At 35.9% G+C, this 18,227-nt stretch overlaps 1 protein-coding gene across 1 annotated transcript; it reads right to left on the bottom strand.

Annotated features, from left to right (window-relative positions):
- Window positions 1-1,095: 1,095 nt before the first annotated feature.
- Window positions 1,096-17,688, bottom strand: LOC128547252 (mitochondrial import inner membrane translocase subunit Tim22-like). Its single transcript, XM_053519362.1, has 4 exons — window positions 17,423-17,688; window positions 5,632-5,828; window positions 5,241-5,313; window positions 1,096-1,827 (listed from the first exon to the last, which is right to left on the bottom strand). The coding sequence occupies exons 1-4, from the start codon at window positions 17,661-17,663 to the stop codon at window positions 1,748-1,750; spliced, it is 591 nt and encodes a 196-aa protein (XP_053375337.1). The 5' UTR covers window positions 17,664-17,688; the 3' UTR covers window positions 1,096-1,747.
- Between the last annotated feature and the right edge of the window lie 539 nt (window positions 17,689-18,227).

Genomic DNA, 18,227 nt, shown 5'->3' with positions numbered 1-18,227 from the left:
TTTGATAGTAACAGAGATATTTGACTTTATCAAAAACTTTAACCAAAAATTCTAAGTTAAAAAGGGGCATAATTCTGTCAAAATTCTAATCAAAGTTATTAGGATTGTTTCTCCTGGTGTAGACTTTGATAGTAAATAAGTATTTTAAGTTCCAAGTCAATAGCTTTGATAGTAACAGAGATATTTGACTTTATCAAAAACTTTCAACGGCGACACCGACGCCGGGGCGAGTGCAATAGCTCTATATTTTCTTCGAAAAGTCGAGCTAAAAAGGGCCAAAATTCAGCCAAATATCTTTGACATAGTTACATACCCTTGACTGAAGATGGAGATCACAACGATGGACAAGTGTTCAAAGTTTCAACGCCACAAGTCAAATAGTTTTGACAATACATGGACTTGTATGAAAACAGAACAAATTTCCAAGTCAAAGAAGGGCCATAATTCAACCAAAATGCTTGAAAGAGTTATGTACTCTTGCCTACAGATATATTCTGTTACAATAAACAAGTTTAAAGTTCCAAACCCATATGTAAACAGTTTACACAAAATATGAACTGGTGCAAAAAACTTAACCAAGATTTGTAAATTAAAAGGGGCCATAATTCAAACAAAATCCTTCATAGAGTTATGTACTCTTGCCTAAAACTGAACATGGTGATGGTACACAAGTGCTGAAAGTTTCAAAGCCATATGTCAAAGGTTTTTTTCAAAATGTAGACTAGTACGAAAAACTTCACCAAGTTTTAACACCAACGCCTAGTCGGGTAGGATAGCTCTCTTTGTTAAAATTAAAACAATTTTTTTCATAAGTTCATTTACTTTACCATCTTTTTGCTAAGGCAGGCAGTTCCTACTTTAAAATGGGTCAAATGCAACTTGAGAGTGGTCCATGCTAGGGAGCTGCAGATCTAGTTCTGTGTAATCTGATCAGTAGTTTCACAGCAGAAAATGTTTACGTAAATGACGGAAGCCAGACCATCCACCAATACAAATAGTCCATCATAAACCTTTGGATTAGGTAAGCAGTAAATATGTAATTTTGGAGGAATACTTCCTTGCCAACATTTTACCACAGAATGACACAACATAATGGACACAGTCTTCTGTTTAACTGACTGAAAAACATGGTAACAGACATTATCATGACACAGAAATCATATATCAATTGAAAATCAAACTAAAGTTTCATAATATGTGATCTACTGTTGAATATCTATTATATTAATCATTTGCAATATTTTGTGTCCTTGTATTTCTGCTGTAGAAAAGCTTTCATGTTAATCATTTGTAATATTTTGTACTTGTATTTCTGTAGTTAAGAAGCTTTCATATCAATCATTTCTAATATTTTGCACTTTTTGCTGATGCTCTCATTTCCCTTTTAGTTCTACCATACAGCATCCATTTTCAACACTATACTCGCAACTGGCGCATTTTATGAAGTATGTTATGGTCTAAAGCTAATCCATACTCACTTGAAACTTGTTCTGCTTATCTATTAAAGTGTGAATCCTTAACTGACTTCAATACAAAATTTCACTTTTCTATTGTCTGATAGTCCCAAGTCTGCATAGTTTAGTGCTTGTTTGTGCAGACGTCCATAACATGCACTTTTGATTGAAAAGCCTAAGAGTGAATATTACAAATCCTTAAATGACCTTAGAAGACTTACATCTTAATGTAAGACAACAAGATATATCACAGTATATATTTAAAATTGCTCCAGTATATTTTCTCCACTAGGTCAATGTCTTAAATAATAATCCACCACCGTAGAGAATGCTGCGAAACCTGCCGCTCCAAAAGCTGCTGCCTTTAATCCCGCTGAAAAAAAATGTAAACATGTATATAGTGTATAAACTTTTAGATAAGTAATTACAAATATTTTGTCATTCAAAGGCTAAAATTTGCGAAGAAAGTGGAAATTCAATATGAGCCGGACCGGGTGTCAAGCTGATACTTCTGAAAATATATATTTTAGTAATCTTATTTTCTCAGCAAAACTTCAGCTTGACACCAGGTCCGGCTCACAATGAAAATCGAGCATGTAGTGTGTAAATCGCGTGTAAAAAATGGTAAAAGTCACTGACCTCGAGTATTTTAAAGGTCTGAGTCGTACAAATAACTTGGTTTTGAAGTTTTTTAAAGCCATAGTTTTAACGATTATGATCTTCTCTTTTGTTTTAGACAGTTAAAATTTCAATTATGGAGTTTTCATATTCTAACTAGAAAATGCTTTTGTAAAAAAGCGCATGTCTCCCCCAATGCAAAGTCCTATAGGCAAGAAGTCAATAGGGGTCAGGAGCGAAAAGTCAAAGAGACACCTTGACCTTTAACAAAGTGACCCTAAAAACAATAGGGGTCATTTACTCTGCATGAACAATCATCCTATGAAGTTTCAACATTCTGGGTCGAGAGATTCTCAAGTTATTGATTGGAAATGGTTTTCCATGTTCAGGCCCCTGTGGCCTTGACCTTTAACAGAGTGACCCTAAAATCGTTAGGGGTCATCTACTCTGCATGATCAATCATCCTATGAAGTTTCATCATTCCGGGTCAAGTGGTTCTCAAGTTACTGACCGGAAATGGTTTTCAATGTTCAGGCCCCTGTGACCTTGACCTTTCACAGAGTGACCCCAACTTCGTTAGGGGTCATCTACTCTGCATGACCAATCATCCTATTAAGTTTCAACACTCTGGGTCAAGTGGTTCTCAAGTTACTGACCGGAAATGGTTTTCAATGTTCAGGCCCCTGTGACCTTGACCTTTAATGGAGTGACCCCAAAATCGATAGGGGTCATCTACTTTGCACGTACAATCATCCTATGAAGTTTCAACATTCTGGGTCAAGTGGTTCTCTAGTTATTGATCGGAAATGGTTTTCCATGTTCAGGCCCCTGTGACCTTGACCTTTGATGGAGTGACCCCAAAATCAATAGGGGTCATCTACTCTTCATGACCAATCATCCTATGAAGTTTCAACATTCTGGGTCAAGTGGTTCTCTAGTTATTGATCGGAAATGGTTTTCAATGTTCAGGCCCCTGTGACCTTGACCTTTGACGGAGTGACCCCAAAATAAATAGGGGTCATCTACTCTTCATGACCAATCATCCTATGAAGTTTCAACATTCTGGGTCAAGTGGTTCTCTAGTTATTGATCGGAAATGGTTTTCAATGTTCAGGCCCCTGTGACCTTGACCTTTGACAGAGTGACCCCAAAATCAATAGGGGTCATCTACTCTTCATGGCCAATCATCCTATGAAGTTTAAACATTCTGGGTCAAGTGGTTCTCTAGTTATTGATCGGAAATGGTTTTCAATGTTCAGGCCCCTGTGACCTTGACCTTTGACAGAGTGACCCCAATAACAATAGGGGTCGTCTACTCCAGCAGCCCTACAACCCTATGAAGTTTGAAGGGTCTAGGTCAAATGGTTCTCCAGTTATTGCTCGGAAATGAAGTGTGACATACGGACGGACGGAAGGACGGACGGACGGACAGGGCAAAAACAATATGTCTCCTGGGGGAGACGTAATTATTTAGGGGGCCATTTCGCATATATCTTATCATATCTCGTCCTTTCGAAGTTATTCATATATGAGCCCCGCCATGCGAAAACCAACATAGTGCATTTGCGACCAGCATGGATCCAGACGCATTCGCGCAGTCTGGTCAGGATCCATGCTGTTCACTAACGATATCTCTAATTGCAATAGGCTTTGAAAGCACACAGCATGGATCCTGACCAGACTGTGCGAATGCGCAGGCATGTCTGGATCCATACTGGTTGCAAATGCACTATGTTGGTTTTATCATGGTGCGGCTCATATGACGGGATATAGTTGCTTATCTCATGCTTACAATATGTAACTATCATTCATTGTTCTTTAATCTAAAGCCATCCCCTTAGTATTCAAAAAGCATGAAATTTATAACAAACAAGATACAAATACAGATCTATGTGTTCAAGTATGGTTATTCTGCCCAATACTATTGCTTTGTATTTTAGTAAGTAAAATTAGCAGCATAGAAAACAAGTTCTATCAAGGGATGCTACAGACTAAGTTTGGTGAAGATCAATTTACTGGTTCATAATTAGTTCTTTAAAGTCTTTTTTTCTATTTCTAACTTTTTTAGCCCTTCAATGCAGTAACATAGATCCCTTTTAACAAATTTGAGAGAGATCCATGCAGGAAAGCTTCTGACCAAGTTTGGTGAAAATACATTAAGGGCTCTTGAGAAAAAATTGTTTAAAGAAAGATGTTCGGATCCCGGTCCAGGCACTGAAAATTTCTGAAATGCTCTTGAGTGTCTCCCACCTAACTTAAGGCCTGTACTGGTTCTTTCCAGGAAAGACGGCTTCACGTGTACCGGTGCTAAACACGGGCTCGTTAAAGAACTAGACTGTCCATTTGCAAAGAGCTAGGTTAAGTTAGCCAGACAAGTCTGTATCTAAAAAGGATTTCTCTCTATCTGTTCTGGGGGCTTTATCTCACTCTGTCCCTCTGGTCAGATCTCTCTGTGTCTGTACTAGAAGAGGATGAATTTCACACTGTGTGGTGCGTTTGCTCTATGAAAAGCACCTTTGAACGTGTAAAAGGGGGATAATATTCATGAAATATAGGTGCAAGAGTTATAGCACTTATGTCATATGATGTGCGTGAAGATGTGAAACAACTATTTTAAGTTTGAATAAAATCCATTTAGTAATAACAGAGATAGAGTGAAAGTGCACCAAAATTTTAACCTGAAATTCTAAGTAGGAGGCATAATTCATGGAAAATTGGTTCCAGAGTGATGGACCTTGTGTCAAATGTGGGTGATGATGTGAAACAACTACTTTAAATTTTAATCAAAACCATTTAGTATTTACTGAGACAGAGTGGAAGTGCACCAAAACTTTAACCTGAAATTCTAAGTAAAAAGGGGGGATAATTCATGAAATATTCATGGAACGGTTATGGCCCTTCTGCCATTTGATGTAGGTGATGATGAGGAATAACTATTTTAAGTTTGAAACAAATCCATAAGTAATTGCACAGATACAGAAAGTGCATCAAAACTTTAAACAGTGTTGAAGCGGAAGGACGCCGGGTTGGGCAAGACAGCTCTCCATACTTTGTATAATTATAGTCACCCTAAAAACTGAACTGTTGGGCTGAAAGTCTTCTTAAGTCTTAAATATTTCTTTTTCAGCATAAAATCAAGATCAATCATGAAAATGCATTGAATAATACCTCTCAAGCCTAACACACCGCCCACTATAGCTCCTGAGATAGTTCCATTTGACAGGGGACTCTTCCCACGATACTGTAAATAAAACAACAATAAATGCATTTTGGAAACATATGTTTTTGTCACCAAAAAAAAAACGAAAAAAGAAAAAAAATTTGGATCTCAGTGAGATTTGAACTGACACCCTTCTATTCCACAGCACAAAATCTTTTTTTATTTCAAATTTTTCCCCAGCAAGAGTAAAAGTGACTATGACCCTGATGACAGATTTGTAGTTGGTTAAAAAGCTCATGTTGCATTGTTATATGTCTTGCCGACTTAAAATAAAACTTATCTTATATCTTATCTTAAAGATTTAGACTACAATTACATGCTTATATATTAAACACATACACTTTCTAGTAAACATTCAGTTCCGGCAAACATAAATCCAATAGTGCCAAAGTTTTTCCCATACGATGCACATCTGACTTTCATCTCTTTGAGTACTGCACGTGTTGATGGTGTTTGGTCTGGTGTGGTTGTTGTGTAAGTAGATATTGGATCCATACCCACCGTAAACAAACCGATAGCTCCACCAAGTGCAAACCCTGAAAAAAAAAAGAACATATTTCTCCGGATTATATACAAAGAACATAATCTTATAATGTCAAGTTTTTTAAAATAAGAAAATTTAATGAATCATGGTTTAGTAGTCTTAATTTGGATATGAACAATTTATGTGTGGAAGCCTTTAAAAGTTTAATAAATATACATGTATAAATTAAACACAATCAATGAACTTCATACCAAAAAGAAAACTTGTCAAACAGTTGCACAGTACAGTTCTTGTATTTTTCGTATTTTTTTACTTTGATAATTATTCAGCTTTTTTAAGTCCCTGAAAGAACAAACTCGTCCATTAGGCACAATTATTGGGTAAGTGGATTTGACAAGTCCCTAAAAATCATAATGCTAGCCAAAATACAAGAGCTAAAAGTCAACCAGCTTTCAACAATACTTGAATTCTGGAACAAAAAAACTGCCAGTTCTGGCTTACAGAGTATGTAAATCCAATCTCCTGAATTAGTTATATAAACTGCAATAGCATTCTGTGTTGCTTTTAAGTTTAGTTTGGACCACTTCGTGGTGTGGCTCTCTAAACAATGATTCCTAGGATTCTGCTCTTAAGTTCCTCTGATATATACGTTTTCAAAAAAAATGTAAACAATCGGATGAACACAGGTACCTGTGAACCATTTACATTGAAGTTCTTGGTGAATATTGATTAATTCTTGCTTGATATTTCATTTTAAACAAAATTTAAGCTTAAAATAAAACACAATAATTATGTGAAACATGACCTGTCTGTAAGACAGCCAATGCTCGACTAATCGAACTGTTGTCCCAGAAGCGAAATGTTACCCTAAATGTTAAAATATCTATAGAGTTTCAATCCAGTATCTGCATTAATTTCGGAGATAGTAACAGTTAAACTTGCATGCAAAACTTTAACTAGGATTTTCTTAGTCCAAAAGGGGGCATAATTTGACCAAAATACATGTCAGAGTTATGGAACTCGATGCTTTCACCTAGTTTTATAATCCCAAAGACACATGCGAAGTTTCAAATCAATATCTGCATTACTTTAATTTGGAGATAGAAACTTGAACGCAAAACTTTTAACCAGGATTTACAAGTCCAAAAATGGACATAATTTTGGGCAAAATACATGTCAGAGTTATGGAACTTGATCATGTGAGGTTGGTTATTGACCTAGAAAAAGAAAACATAAGTTTCAAAGCTATATGCCTTTAAAAAATGCATGCAAAACTTTTACCAGGATTTTCCAAGTCAAAAAGGGAGCATAATATGGCCAAAATGCATGTCAGAGTTAAGGGACTTGATGCTATCACCTAGTTTTATATGAAGACACATGTGAAGTTTCAATTCCGTATCTGCATCAGTTTTTGATGTAGTAACTTGCATCCAAAACTTCAACCAGGATTTTCTTAAGTCCAAAAGGGTGTTTAAAACTGGCCAAAGTACATGTCATGAGACTTGACACAGTGAGGTTGGTAATTGACCTAGAAAAAGAACAAGAGCTGTCCCTAAGACAGCCAATGCTCGACTATTCGAATTATTGTCCCAGAAGCAGGAAAATATTACCCTAAATGTTAAAATATCTATAGAGTTTCAATCCAGTATCTGCATTAGTTTTGGATATAGTAACTTACATGCAAAACTTTAACCAGAAGTTATTAGTTCAAAAGGGCACATAATTTGACCAAAATGCATGTCAGAGTTATGGGACTTGATGCAATCAACTAGTTTTATAACCCCGAAGGCACAGGTGAAGTTTCAGTTTAATATCTGTATTTGTTCTGCAGATAGTAACTTGCATGCAAAACTTTAACCAGAATTTTCTAAGTCCAAAAGGGGGCATAATTTGCCCAAAATACATGTCAGTGTTATGGTATTTGACCCAGTGAGGTTGGCAATTGATCTAGAAAAAGAAAAAAATAAGTTTCAAATCTATATGCATTTAAGTAATAGCTGTATGTACTTGCATGCAAAACTTTAACCAGGATTTTCTAAGTCCAAAAGGGGGCATAATTTGGCCAAAATGCAGGTCAGAGTTATGGGACTTAATGCTATCAACTAGTTTTATAACCCCAAAGACACATGTGAAGTTTCAATTCAATATCTGCATTAGTTTTGGAGATAATAACTTGCATGTAAAACTTTAATCTGGATTTTCTAAGTCCAAAAGGGGGCATAATTTGCTCAAAATACAAGTCAGAGTTATGGGACTTGACCCAATGGTTTGGTAAAAGACCTAGAAAAAGAAAAAATAAGTTTCAAAGCTATATGCCTATAAATGATAGCCATATGTACTTGCATAAAAATGACAATTTAAGCTACAGAAGTTTGATAGTTAAGATGCAAGAGTAAAAGTGACTACCGGTACGACAAATTTGTAGTCATACATATTACTTACAAGACTGTAATTCTGATGAAAATAATACATGCACTGTGACACTGTTATCTAAATTTCAATTATCAATTAACTCATTCATATTCTTGCACTGACTGCGCATCTGCTAATAACACCGGAAAGGGGAGTTAAGCAGTACACGAAGATAGAAGATAGATAGATATTTATCTTTAAAATTCCAAATATATAGTAAATATCATGACATGAGAAAATTCAGAAATCAGCATTAAGAATTTGTCACAGCCTCAGTGTTTTGAGTTTATAGAATAAATTTATGTTCCTAATTCCTATCAATTTATAATACATTTGTTTAAATTGCACTATTTCTGTACAAGCTGTTTTTTGGCAATTTCTAGATACCGTTGCTATGACGGTTCACAAAGGTGTTGATGCAACATATTGACATGAGCCTTGTGTATTTCTTGTTTACTATCGGCGCCTGACTTGAAAAAGTATGCGTACAATGGGAATCTATGGATGGACTCGGCATGCGTCCCAGATAACAAGTATGTGTCCAATTACACAAAACTGAGCGTCCCTGAAAGCCCTGATGAATAAAATAAAATCTAAGTTCTCTGTGAAACATTTAATTCATTCGTTAAAGTGAACACATCTAAAGTGATTTTAAGCGAAATAAAGAAGGATAATGCCGTCTGCAAAACGTAGGCAATCCCAGTTAGTACCAGAAAATGCAAAGTAGCAAAACCGAATATTAAAGTCATTAGATGATAAGATACATAAACAGATTCATACAGTCAGATATTTCGATTCAGATTAGTGCATTTATTGCAGAAACACAATCGAGCAAAATGGATGATAAAAAATAGTGGCAGACGATCTAAATTAGCAAATTTCACAGCATGTTTTTTTTACGTCACAATCTACTTGCTGAAAAACATCAGGAAATAAAAGTTACCACGTCGATTTATCATCTTAAATCTTACTGACAACGAAGAACAATGGGTTTAATCAGCGATATAGGTACAAAATTGAAATTCATCGATTACATGTAGATACAAACTACCTATGCTTTTAACGTAAATCAATGTCGATGATTGACAAAATATAGTTGTACATTTGATAATAGGACCCTATTACAGGAACATTCTCCTCTCTTTTGTACATCTAAAAATAATGTTATACTCAAGAGTTTTCTATCAGATATATTAATCTCCTACAATATTACATTAACCACTGATTCTATAACACCACTCTTCAGTTACAAATCCACATTTTCAGCTCCAGTGCAGCCAAAACAACAACTGAAAACCCTACCAACACACCTGCTTATCCTGATTTTGACAAAAGAAAATAGAATTATTGGCACAGAACAAAGTTTGATAATGATTGGGGAAAAAAATGAGAATGTCTGAAATTATGAATCATCAGTGGCATTAAAAAATATCTTTGAACAAAAGAAAGGAAAGCTCATTTACAACATAGGCCTTATTTAAAGAATTATACTAAATATATCTACCATGAGATACGAAAGATTATCAGATGCAATGTGAAAATAGTATGAACAAGAGCTGTCACTATTGGTGACAAATGCCCCTGAAGCGTGCCCAAGAATGCTACAGTTGTCTGCGCAAAAAATCCACACATCATTTCATGACCTTGACCCGGATCTTTAGCCTGACACACCTTTTCAATATAGTTAACATTTGTGTCAAATTATTTTCAAATCCCTTATTAAATGGTAGATTTATGGACCAAACAAGAAACCCCTTTGACTTCTAAGTGTGACGTTGACCTTGGAGCTAGGGGTCCGGGTCTTGCAAATGACATGCATCTCAATATAGGGAACATTTATGCCAATTAATTTTAAAACCCCTTCATCAATGGCAGAGTTATGGACCAGACAAGAAACAGACCATGTTAACCTTTAACCTCTAAGTGTGACCTTGACCTTAGAGCTAGGGGTCTGGATCTTGCCTTGAAACGTTGCCTCATTATGAGGAACATTTCTGCCAAGTTATTTCAAAATGATTTATACCATCATAGATGGCAGAGTAATGGACCGGACTTAAAACGGACCAAGTTAACCTTTGACCTCTTAGTGTGAATTTGACTTTGGAGGTAGGGGTCTGGGTCTTGCATCCGAGTTATAATTGCATGGGAAGATTAAATGAATAAAGACTGTCTATGATAATATACATTTTAATGATCAGCTATGATTGCATGTTGATTAAACTCTGATCAAGATCTTACTCATACTACAATTACCGTAAATATAATATGTAGGCGGAGCTTAGAGAGTCTGGCTTTAGATTGACAGATAAACTCTACTACAGTACATCTCCTCTTCACTTGAATTAAAACTTGCATAGTAATGTGAAATTAAAATAAACAACATAATATTGGTGCTAGACAAATTCTGTCAAAGTGTCACTTTAAAATACCAGAACATAATACTTTAATACTGAAAATATCACCAGTTAATATTGATAAGTTTACATCCTGTGTGTTCTGCAGGTATCCTAATATTTGTTGATTATACACCAGTCTATGTGCCTACAATAAATCTGTAATGTAATTAAATGAAATGTCAAATAAACTAGAGTCAATTACATTCTCTATTGATATCTTTTATCAATGAAATTCCAGAGTTAATTGTTGTGAGAAGAACAAGAGCAGTGGGTTAACAAAATATCATTTTTTTTTTTTTTTTTTTAAATGAAATAAATGCACTTATTCGTAAAACTGATAACATTACAGATAAAATGAAATTTATATACACTATATACACCAAGTAAAATTTCAAGTCAGATGTTTATCCTTTTAGATCGAATCTGATAATATAAACTTGCACTTTTTTTTTCTTTGCTGGATTATTATGCCAGCTTCACAGCACTTCACACATATCACTTTTAATTAATTAAATTCCAATTGTTTTAATGCATTACATAATCTTTGAGGTATTCAGGTGGTTTTCGTTCACGCTGACTTCTTCGTACAGGTTGTGAGTTGGTTGTATCGCGTGTCAGTGACAAATCAGAATTATTTCTAGTCGGTATGTTGATAATGTTGTCGTTATCTGATGATGATGATGATGGTAACGGCGGTGGATTTTCTACGTTTTTGAATTCTGATGAATTTCTAGTAATTTGCTTGTCCTCCCATTTGGCTGTAATCATTGTTCCTTTTTTAGAAACGATTTCATACGGACGCGGGTCAAATGGTGGTGTTAGTTTATTGTCCTTCTTTTGTTTGACAAGTACTGTGTCACCAATTTTCAGATTTGATGGTTTTGCATGATGTCTAGTATCAGCATAAGACTTCATTTTTTGCTTAGCCTTTTTGTCAGATTTTCTTGCTTTCTTATGTTTGTCTCCTTGTTTTGAAGGTATTTAACACTCGGTATTTTGATGTTTATTGAACGTCCATAAAACAATTCAGCTGGTGAAATGTTTATGGAAGCATGTGGTGTAGCACGGTAATTTCGTAAATATGAATACATGTCTTGTTTCCAAGATGTACCCTGAGCATGGCATGCGCGTATTGCTTTACCTATCGATCGCATGAAACGTTCACATTCACCATTCGCTTGCGGCCATAATGGAGTAATTTTTCTATGTTTGAATCCCATATAATTCGCAAATTGTGCAAATTCGTGTCCATTCATTGGCGGACCATTATCTGATTTTAGAACATCGCGAATTCCAAATTCTGAGAATATCTTGTCTAATACAGGAATGACTGTCTTTGAAGAGGTTGAGTTAATAATTTCTACTATTGGAAACCTTGAATATTCGTCTATCAGAACAAGTAGTAATTTCCCATTTGGAAAAGGTCCTGCAAAATCCAAGCTAACATACTGAAATGTATATTCCGGCATTTCACTCATATTCAATGGTTCTGACGAATTTGTTTTCGTTGCAGCAAGGCATGGTATGCAACTTTTGCATTTCTTTTCGACTTGCTTATCTATTCCCGGAAAATATACTTTTTCACGTAATAGCTGTTTTGTTTTCACAATACCCGGATGTCCTTCATGAGCTATATTAATTATCTTATCTTGTAATGATTTTGGTATCACAAGCTTTGATTCATGAAGTAATACTTCACCATCTTCAAGATAAACTACTGTCAGAGCATTTTTGCATCTTGCAAATGTATCAATTACACTGTTTTGCGATTTTGTCCACTTCGAGCTTTTGACATTTGATATGACTGTTTGTAAATCACTGTCATCGCGCGTTGCACTTATAATTTCCTTCACTGTTACTGCCTTTGGAACACAATGATGAGCAACGAATGAGATGTGTTCTTCCGCATGTTTTGACTGTTTTGAACTGGCAGCATCTGAATGTCGACTACAATAATCGGAAATGTTTGATTCTCCAGATCTGTATTTCACACGAAAATCATAAGCTTGTAGTCTCATTCTCCAACGTTCAAGTCTTACAGGTGGTTTCGACTTAGGATTCGCATAAATATGTTGGAGTGCTTTGGCATCACTGATTAAAGTGAATGAATGTCCATACAAATAGATATGCCAATGTTCAATAGCCCAGACAATGGCTAGATTTTCTCGTTCTGTTTGGGAATAACATTTTTCTACGTCAGTAAGTGACTTGCTAGCATAGCAGACAACTTTGCCATTCTGAAGCATAATTGCTGCAATTCCAACTGGACTGGCATCAACTATTAATTCAGTTTCAGCTTTTGGATTGAAGTAGGTCATTACAGTATTACTGCTTAGATTGTTTTTGAGAGTTTCAAATGCATCCTGTTGTTCCTTGTCCCATTTCCAGTCTACCCCTTTTTTGATCAACTGACGTAGTGGTTCAGTTATTGTCGAATAATTTGGAATGAATCTTGAGACATAGTCATTGCCAGAAAACTACGTACTTCTGACACATTTGTGGGAGCTTGAGCATTTTTAATAGCTTCACATTTCTTTGGATCGGCAGAGATTCCATCTTCACTAAATACATATCCAAAGAATTCAATCTTGCGCTTGTTGAACTCACACTTCTTTTTGTTAAGCGTAAAACCTTTATCTTACGAGTCGTTTCAAAACAGCATCTAAACGTTTGTCATGTTGTGCCTGATTTTCAGCATACACGATGATGTCATCGCTATTGTTTCTTACGCCATCAAGTCCTTCTAGTGCAGTGCGTAGTTTATTTTGGAAAATTTCAGCAGCACTATTTATTCCAAAACTTAGACGTTTGTATCGCCTGATTCCAACATGTGTTGTGAATGTCGTCACATTTCGAGATGATTCTGAGAGTTCTAGCTGATGATATCCTTGATTTAGATCTAGTTTTGAAAACACTTTTGCTCCATTCAAATCAACTATCATATCATCCAATGTAGGAATGATGTGTTTTGTTCGTTTGATTGCTGTATTAGGCAACCTCATATCAACACATAATCTAATTTCATTTGTTTTTGACTTTGGTTTTGATGTTACCACTATCGGTGAAACCCAATCTGTAGCTCCTTCTACCTTTTCAATAATGTCCAAGTCTTCTAGACGCTTCAATTCCTTTGCGACTTGGTTCCGTTGATGGAAAGGTATTTGTCTATGCGGTTGTGACACGGGTTGTACATCCGGATCGATTATTAGGCCAATCTGCTTATCCTTGTATTTCCCAATACCAGTAAATACTGAATTGTAGTTTTTGCAAATTTCATCGACCTTACTATGTTGCAGTGTTTGAATTTCTGGAATCACTTGTAATTCTACTGATGTAAGATATGATAACAGATTACCGCTTTTGCCTTCTGTCACTAAAATTTCAGCTGTAGTGTACTTCTGTTTTGTTTCAACGGTAGTCACAAATTTCCCAAGAAGTTTGACATGAGAATCAGTGCCATATGCAAATACTTTCATGTTTGGTTTTTGAAGCTTTGGTTTCGGATTCATTTTGTTGTACGTCTCTCGATCTAGTACATTAACTGAAGAACCAGTGTCAATTAGGAACTTGACATTGTGTCCATTAACTAAAGCACTTACGTGTGGTCTCCTGGACATGGCATTTACAGTTAGTCCAAATGCATAATTGTCACTTTGGTCGCTATCATCACTCGATGAATAATCATTTAGATTGTTAGTTTTCCTAGATTTCATTGTTTTTGAGCGGCACACACTTTCAAAATGGTTTTTCTTGTGACAATATAAACATTCTTTACCTTGCACTGGACATTTTGTCTTGTGAGGGTATTCAAATCCACAGTTTCGACATTTTCTTTGTTTTTGCTTAACATTTGGCAGTAATTTTCTTCGGTATGAATTTCCTTTTTGTAACCTTGTTTGCACTTTCACCCGTACCATGTTCAATTTCGGAAGCATGTTTGTCAGATAATTCCAGTGCACGAGCTTCTTGAATCAATTCATCCAAAGTTATATCTTGTTTCAGCGCTTTGCGACGTAACCTTGTTGACTGACATCCTTGGATAATCTGTGATTTTATTTTCTTGTCTTTTTCGGCAAATTCACAGTTTTCACAGAGCTGTCGTAGCCTTGTATGATACGTGTCAATTGTTTCACTTGACTCTTGTTTTGCTTGGCGAAATTTGTACACCTCGTACTCAGTGCATTTTTTCGGTGCAAAGTATTCCGTAAGTTTCAAAAGAGCAGTTTTATAATCATCACCTGTCTCGGATAGTGTATCGAAAATATCATTTACTTTTTCCCCGGCATAATGTAGAAGTAAGGCTCTCTTTCTCTTTTCATTAGTTATGTCCAAACCAATTAGTAGATTCCCTAGATGTTGACACCATTTTTTCCATCTAGTGTCCACAGCAGGCTCGTTAACAACAAAATTAGAGAACACTGGTAATCCCTGTGTCATTTTAATAGTAGTAAAACATCAGTGTTTCATGAATGAATTTCTACAATAATGTCACTGTTATTCCAATGCTGTTTATTAAACATTTAATCCAATATTTTGTTGCTATCCTCGTTGTCAATGTAAAGTGTCCGAGTTATAATTGCATGGGAAGATTAAATGAATAAAGACTGTCTATGATAATATACATTTTAATGATCAGCTACGATTGCATGTTGATTAAACTCTGATCAAGATCTTACTCATACTACAATTAAATATAATATGTAGGCGGAGCTTAGAGAGTCTGGCTTTAGATTCACAGATAAACTCTACTACAGTACACACGTCGTCTCATTATGGTGAACATTTATGCCAAGTTCTTTCAAAATCCCTTTATGGATAGCAGAGTTACAGCCTGGACAAGAATTTACACGGATGCACGCACGGACAGTGCGATTTTAATATGCTGCCCACCTTTGGGGGCATAAAAATGACACTGGCAAGCGCACTTGTACAAATGCCCTCCCGATGTGCTAAAAGCGCTCTTTTCCTTGGGAAGCACCATACCCCTTTTAGAGTCTGCAGGAAACACTATGCGATCACCATATCTATTTTATCTAAAGTATTCGCTGCATGTTCACCTGATAATCGCGGTGTGATCACGACAAGTGTTCTCGGCAAACTATAATATTTCTGTAAGCGACTAACAAATTTTCCTTTTCCTTTTATTTGGCCAAATTTTCTTTTATTGCTTGACGCGCACATAGTTTTTATGTCCCTTTTAAGGGTTCGACAGTAATAGAAGAAAGATAATGTTTAGATCAAGAAAATATCTCTCAATCCAGATGAAGTCTCCCACCTGTAGCCTGGAGTTACCAGTACTGGTGGGGATAAGGATTCATCTCCTATGTATTTGTCTAAACTTGGGTTAAATATATCAAAATAAACTTATTTTGATACATTATTTACTTGTGCATCTTAAAGAGATCCACATTCTTTAAAACTAGCTTTCAATTTAAAATCAGAGCCATTTTAATAACGTGACCCCTGTAAGCGGTATGTCTAAATGCCGTCACCTGAATCAGTGTACTCGTAGTCCATATGGTTAAGTGATATTAAAATGGAAAAGTATGTCCAAAACATTAAAGTTATCATAAAAGCAATACTTTCTTATCATGAAAATGAATATATTTACTGGGATTTGTAATATTTGTAACAAGTAAGGTTAACCATAGCACAAGCAGCGAAAACCACCATGCAGTCTAGCCTCCATTTGCAAGCAGCAGTATAAGAGGTGGATGATGGTGACATCCTTTATGGTTACATTCTCCAAATTGAGTGAATACAAATGAGATGCAACTATTTAACTGCAATCTTTCCATTTCTGGTAGAAAAACAAGATTTATTTATATTCACATGTGAAACAAATGGAGGTAAAACTGTACATTTTACAACAAAAATATATAAGAAGATGAAATTTTGGGAATACCCTGTATGCTAATTCTGGGTAATGCATATCAACCCTACTTTGTTACTTACAAATTCGCTATTTAACATTTTCACTTTCGGAAATTACCTTCGCCTGCCATGATTGCCGTTGACAAGACGGTGGTTGTAAAGAACGTTTTCATTGGCGGAGACAGTTTACGTATTTCAAACGTAGCGATAAAATCCAAAGAGTACCCGAATATAAACAAGCAGCGATGGCTCACGAGGATTATTTACCAAATTCAAATAAATAACAACTGGTAAGTAATTAAGTAGAATTGAACCTTATTTTTAGTCTTGTAAGCCTATATTTAGCCTATTCTGACTGCCTGCAGTGCTAATTTTAACTGACATGGTGTACTTGATTTGTTTTACGGGGGAGACTTCGGTGCGAAAAATGTGTGGGATTTATTCGGGTGGAGAAATCACTATCGTTTCGTATGCCGTTGCTCGCTTGTGATGCGTAAACGGTTTGGAACTGGGTTTTGAAGTAAGGTTTTTCTGAAAGATTAATCTTTTGCCGAAAAGGCGGCCAACCATTGATAAGGAAATATTGTTTTGAAAAAAAAATACGGACCTGGAAGCAGTGCACATGTCAAACTGTTCTTGATCACCTTTCTCATGGCTCATTGTCACAGGAGCAAAATTTTTTTCAAAATGGCTTTTTGTCATTTTTTTCCTAAGAAAACATTATAATTGTAGTAAATTTAAGTGCATATGGCTCATGGATCCATACTGTATCCTAGGTACGTTACTGCCACCTGTGATGCATATTATTTTACAATAGTCAATATTGCAGAAGATTTTCGTCCGGCACTTGTCAGTGTTTCATCAGGTAACAAATTACTAATTAATTAAAGAGGGCCATCAAGACTTTTCAGACGAAAATGAAGACATGATTTCAGTACTGAGTCTGGAGAAAATATTTAATTACCAAGTACAGCACTAGCAACTGCTTTGAAAGCGCAACTTTCGAACGCCCTTGAGATCATCTGCTCTTGCTTGCTCCTAGCGGTCGACCCATACATGGATGGCAGGAAGACATTGGTCTTTAACTTGTTCTCCCCTATCACATGGTTCAGAATTAAGTTAAAAGTTTGAAGATCTGTCGCTTGTGGCGTCGATAACGTGTCTTTTGTGACATTCTCAGGTGGTTTCCCCATGGGCGCCGCCATCGGAAGTGACGTTTAGATTGGCGATGTCTAAAATCCGGTATCCGGACCAAGAACAGTGATCGTGTAAGTTATGTACCAATTTGGTGCGGTTTCGCGCCCCATCATCCCTGTAAACATGAAATCATCGGGCCAACGACGGAAAACCGTCAAAGGAAAATCGTTGTTGGGCCACTGTTGGCCCAACAATGATTAGTAAGTATTGTAAATACAGCGGTTGGGCCAACGTTGAACCAACTTTAAATTTCAGTCAAAGATATCTCTGCATTGGCCCAATAGTGATTTTCAGGGAAAGACTTACACCGAGAAAACATCGTTGGCCCATTAGAAGTAATAATATAATAATTATATATTTTACAGGTGACTGTTTTATCACAAGCACCTACAGGTAAACACATTGTGTAGGTGTAACATGCAGTATTTAATTAAAAATCAAATACTTTTCTGCACCAATTTATAATCTGATAGTTCGGGCTAACTAAACTTAATACTTATCTGCAGCCGTAATGATATTTTGAACTATTAAAATTTTCTACCTGAAAAATCAAATTTGTGAAAAAAAATATT

The sequence above is a fragment of the Mercenaria mercenaria genome, chromosome 12 (assembly GCF_021730395.1).
Source record: "Mercenaria mercenaria strain notata chromosome 12, MADL_Memer_1, whole genome shotgun sequence".
Taxonomy (NCBI): Eukaryota; Metazoa; Mollusca; class Bivalvia; order Venerida; family Veneridae; genus Mercenaria; species Mercenaria mercenaria.
The sequence above is the reverse complement of the archived record's forward strand: the minus strand, read 5'-3'. Positions and strand labels throughout refer to the sequence as shown.

Coding starts and splice junctions, on each gene's coding strand:
- LOC128547252 (XM_053519362.1), bottom strand. CDS start 17,663: ATGGCGGCGCCCATGGGGAAACCACCTGAGAATGTCACAAAAGACACG. Junction 5,314..5,631: donor CTGAATGTTTACTAGAAAGT/GTATGTGTTTAA, acceptor TTTTATTTACAG/TATCGTGGGAAGAGTCCCCT. Junction 1,828..5,240: donor CGGTGTGTTAGGCTTGAGAG/GTATTATTCAAT, acceptor ATTTTTTTTCAG/CGGGATTAAAGGCAGCAGCT.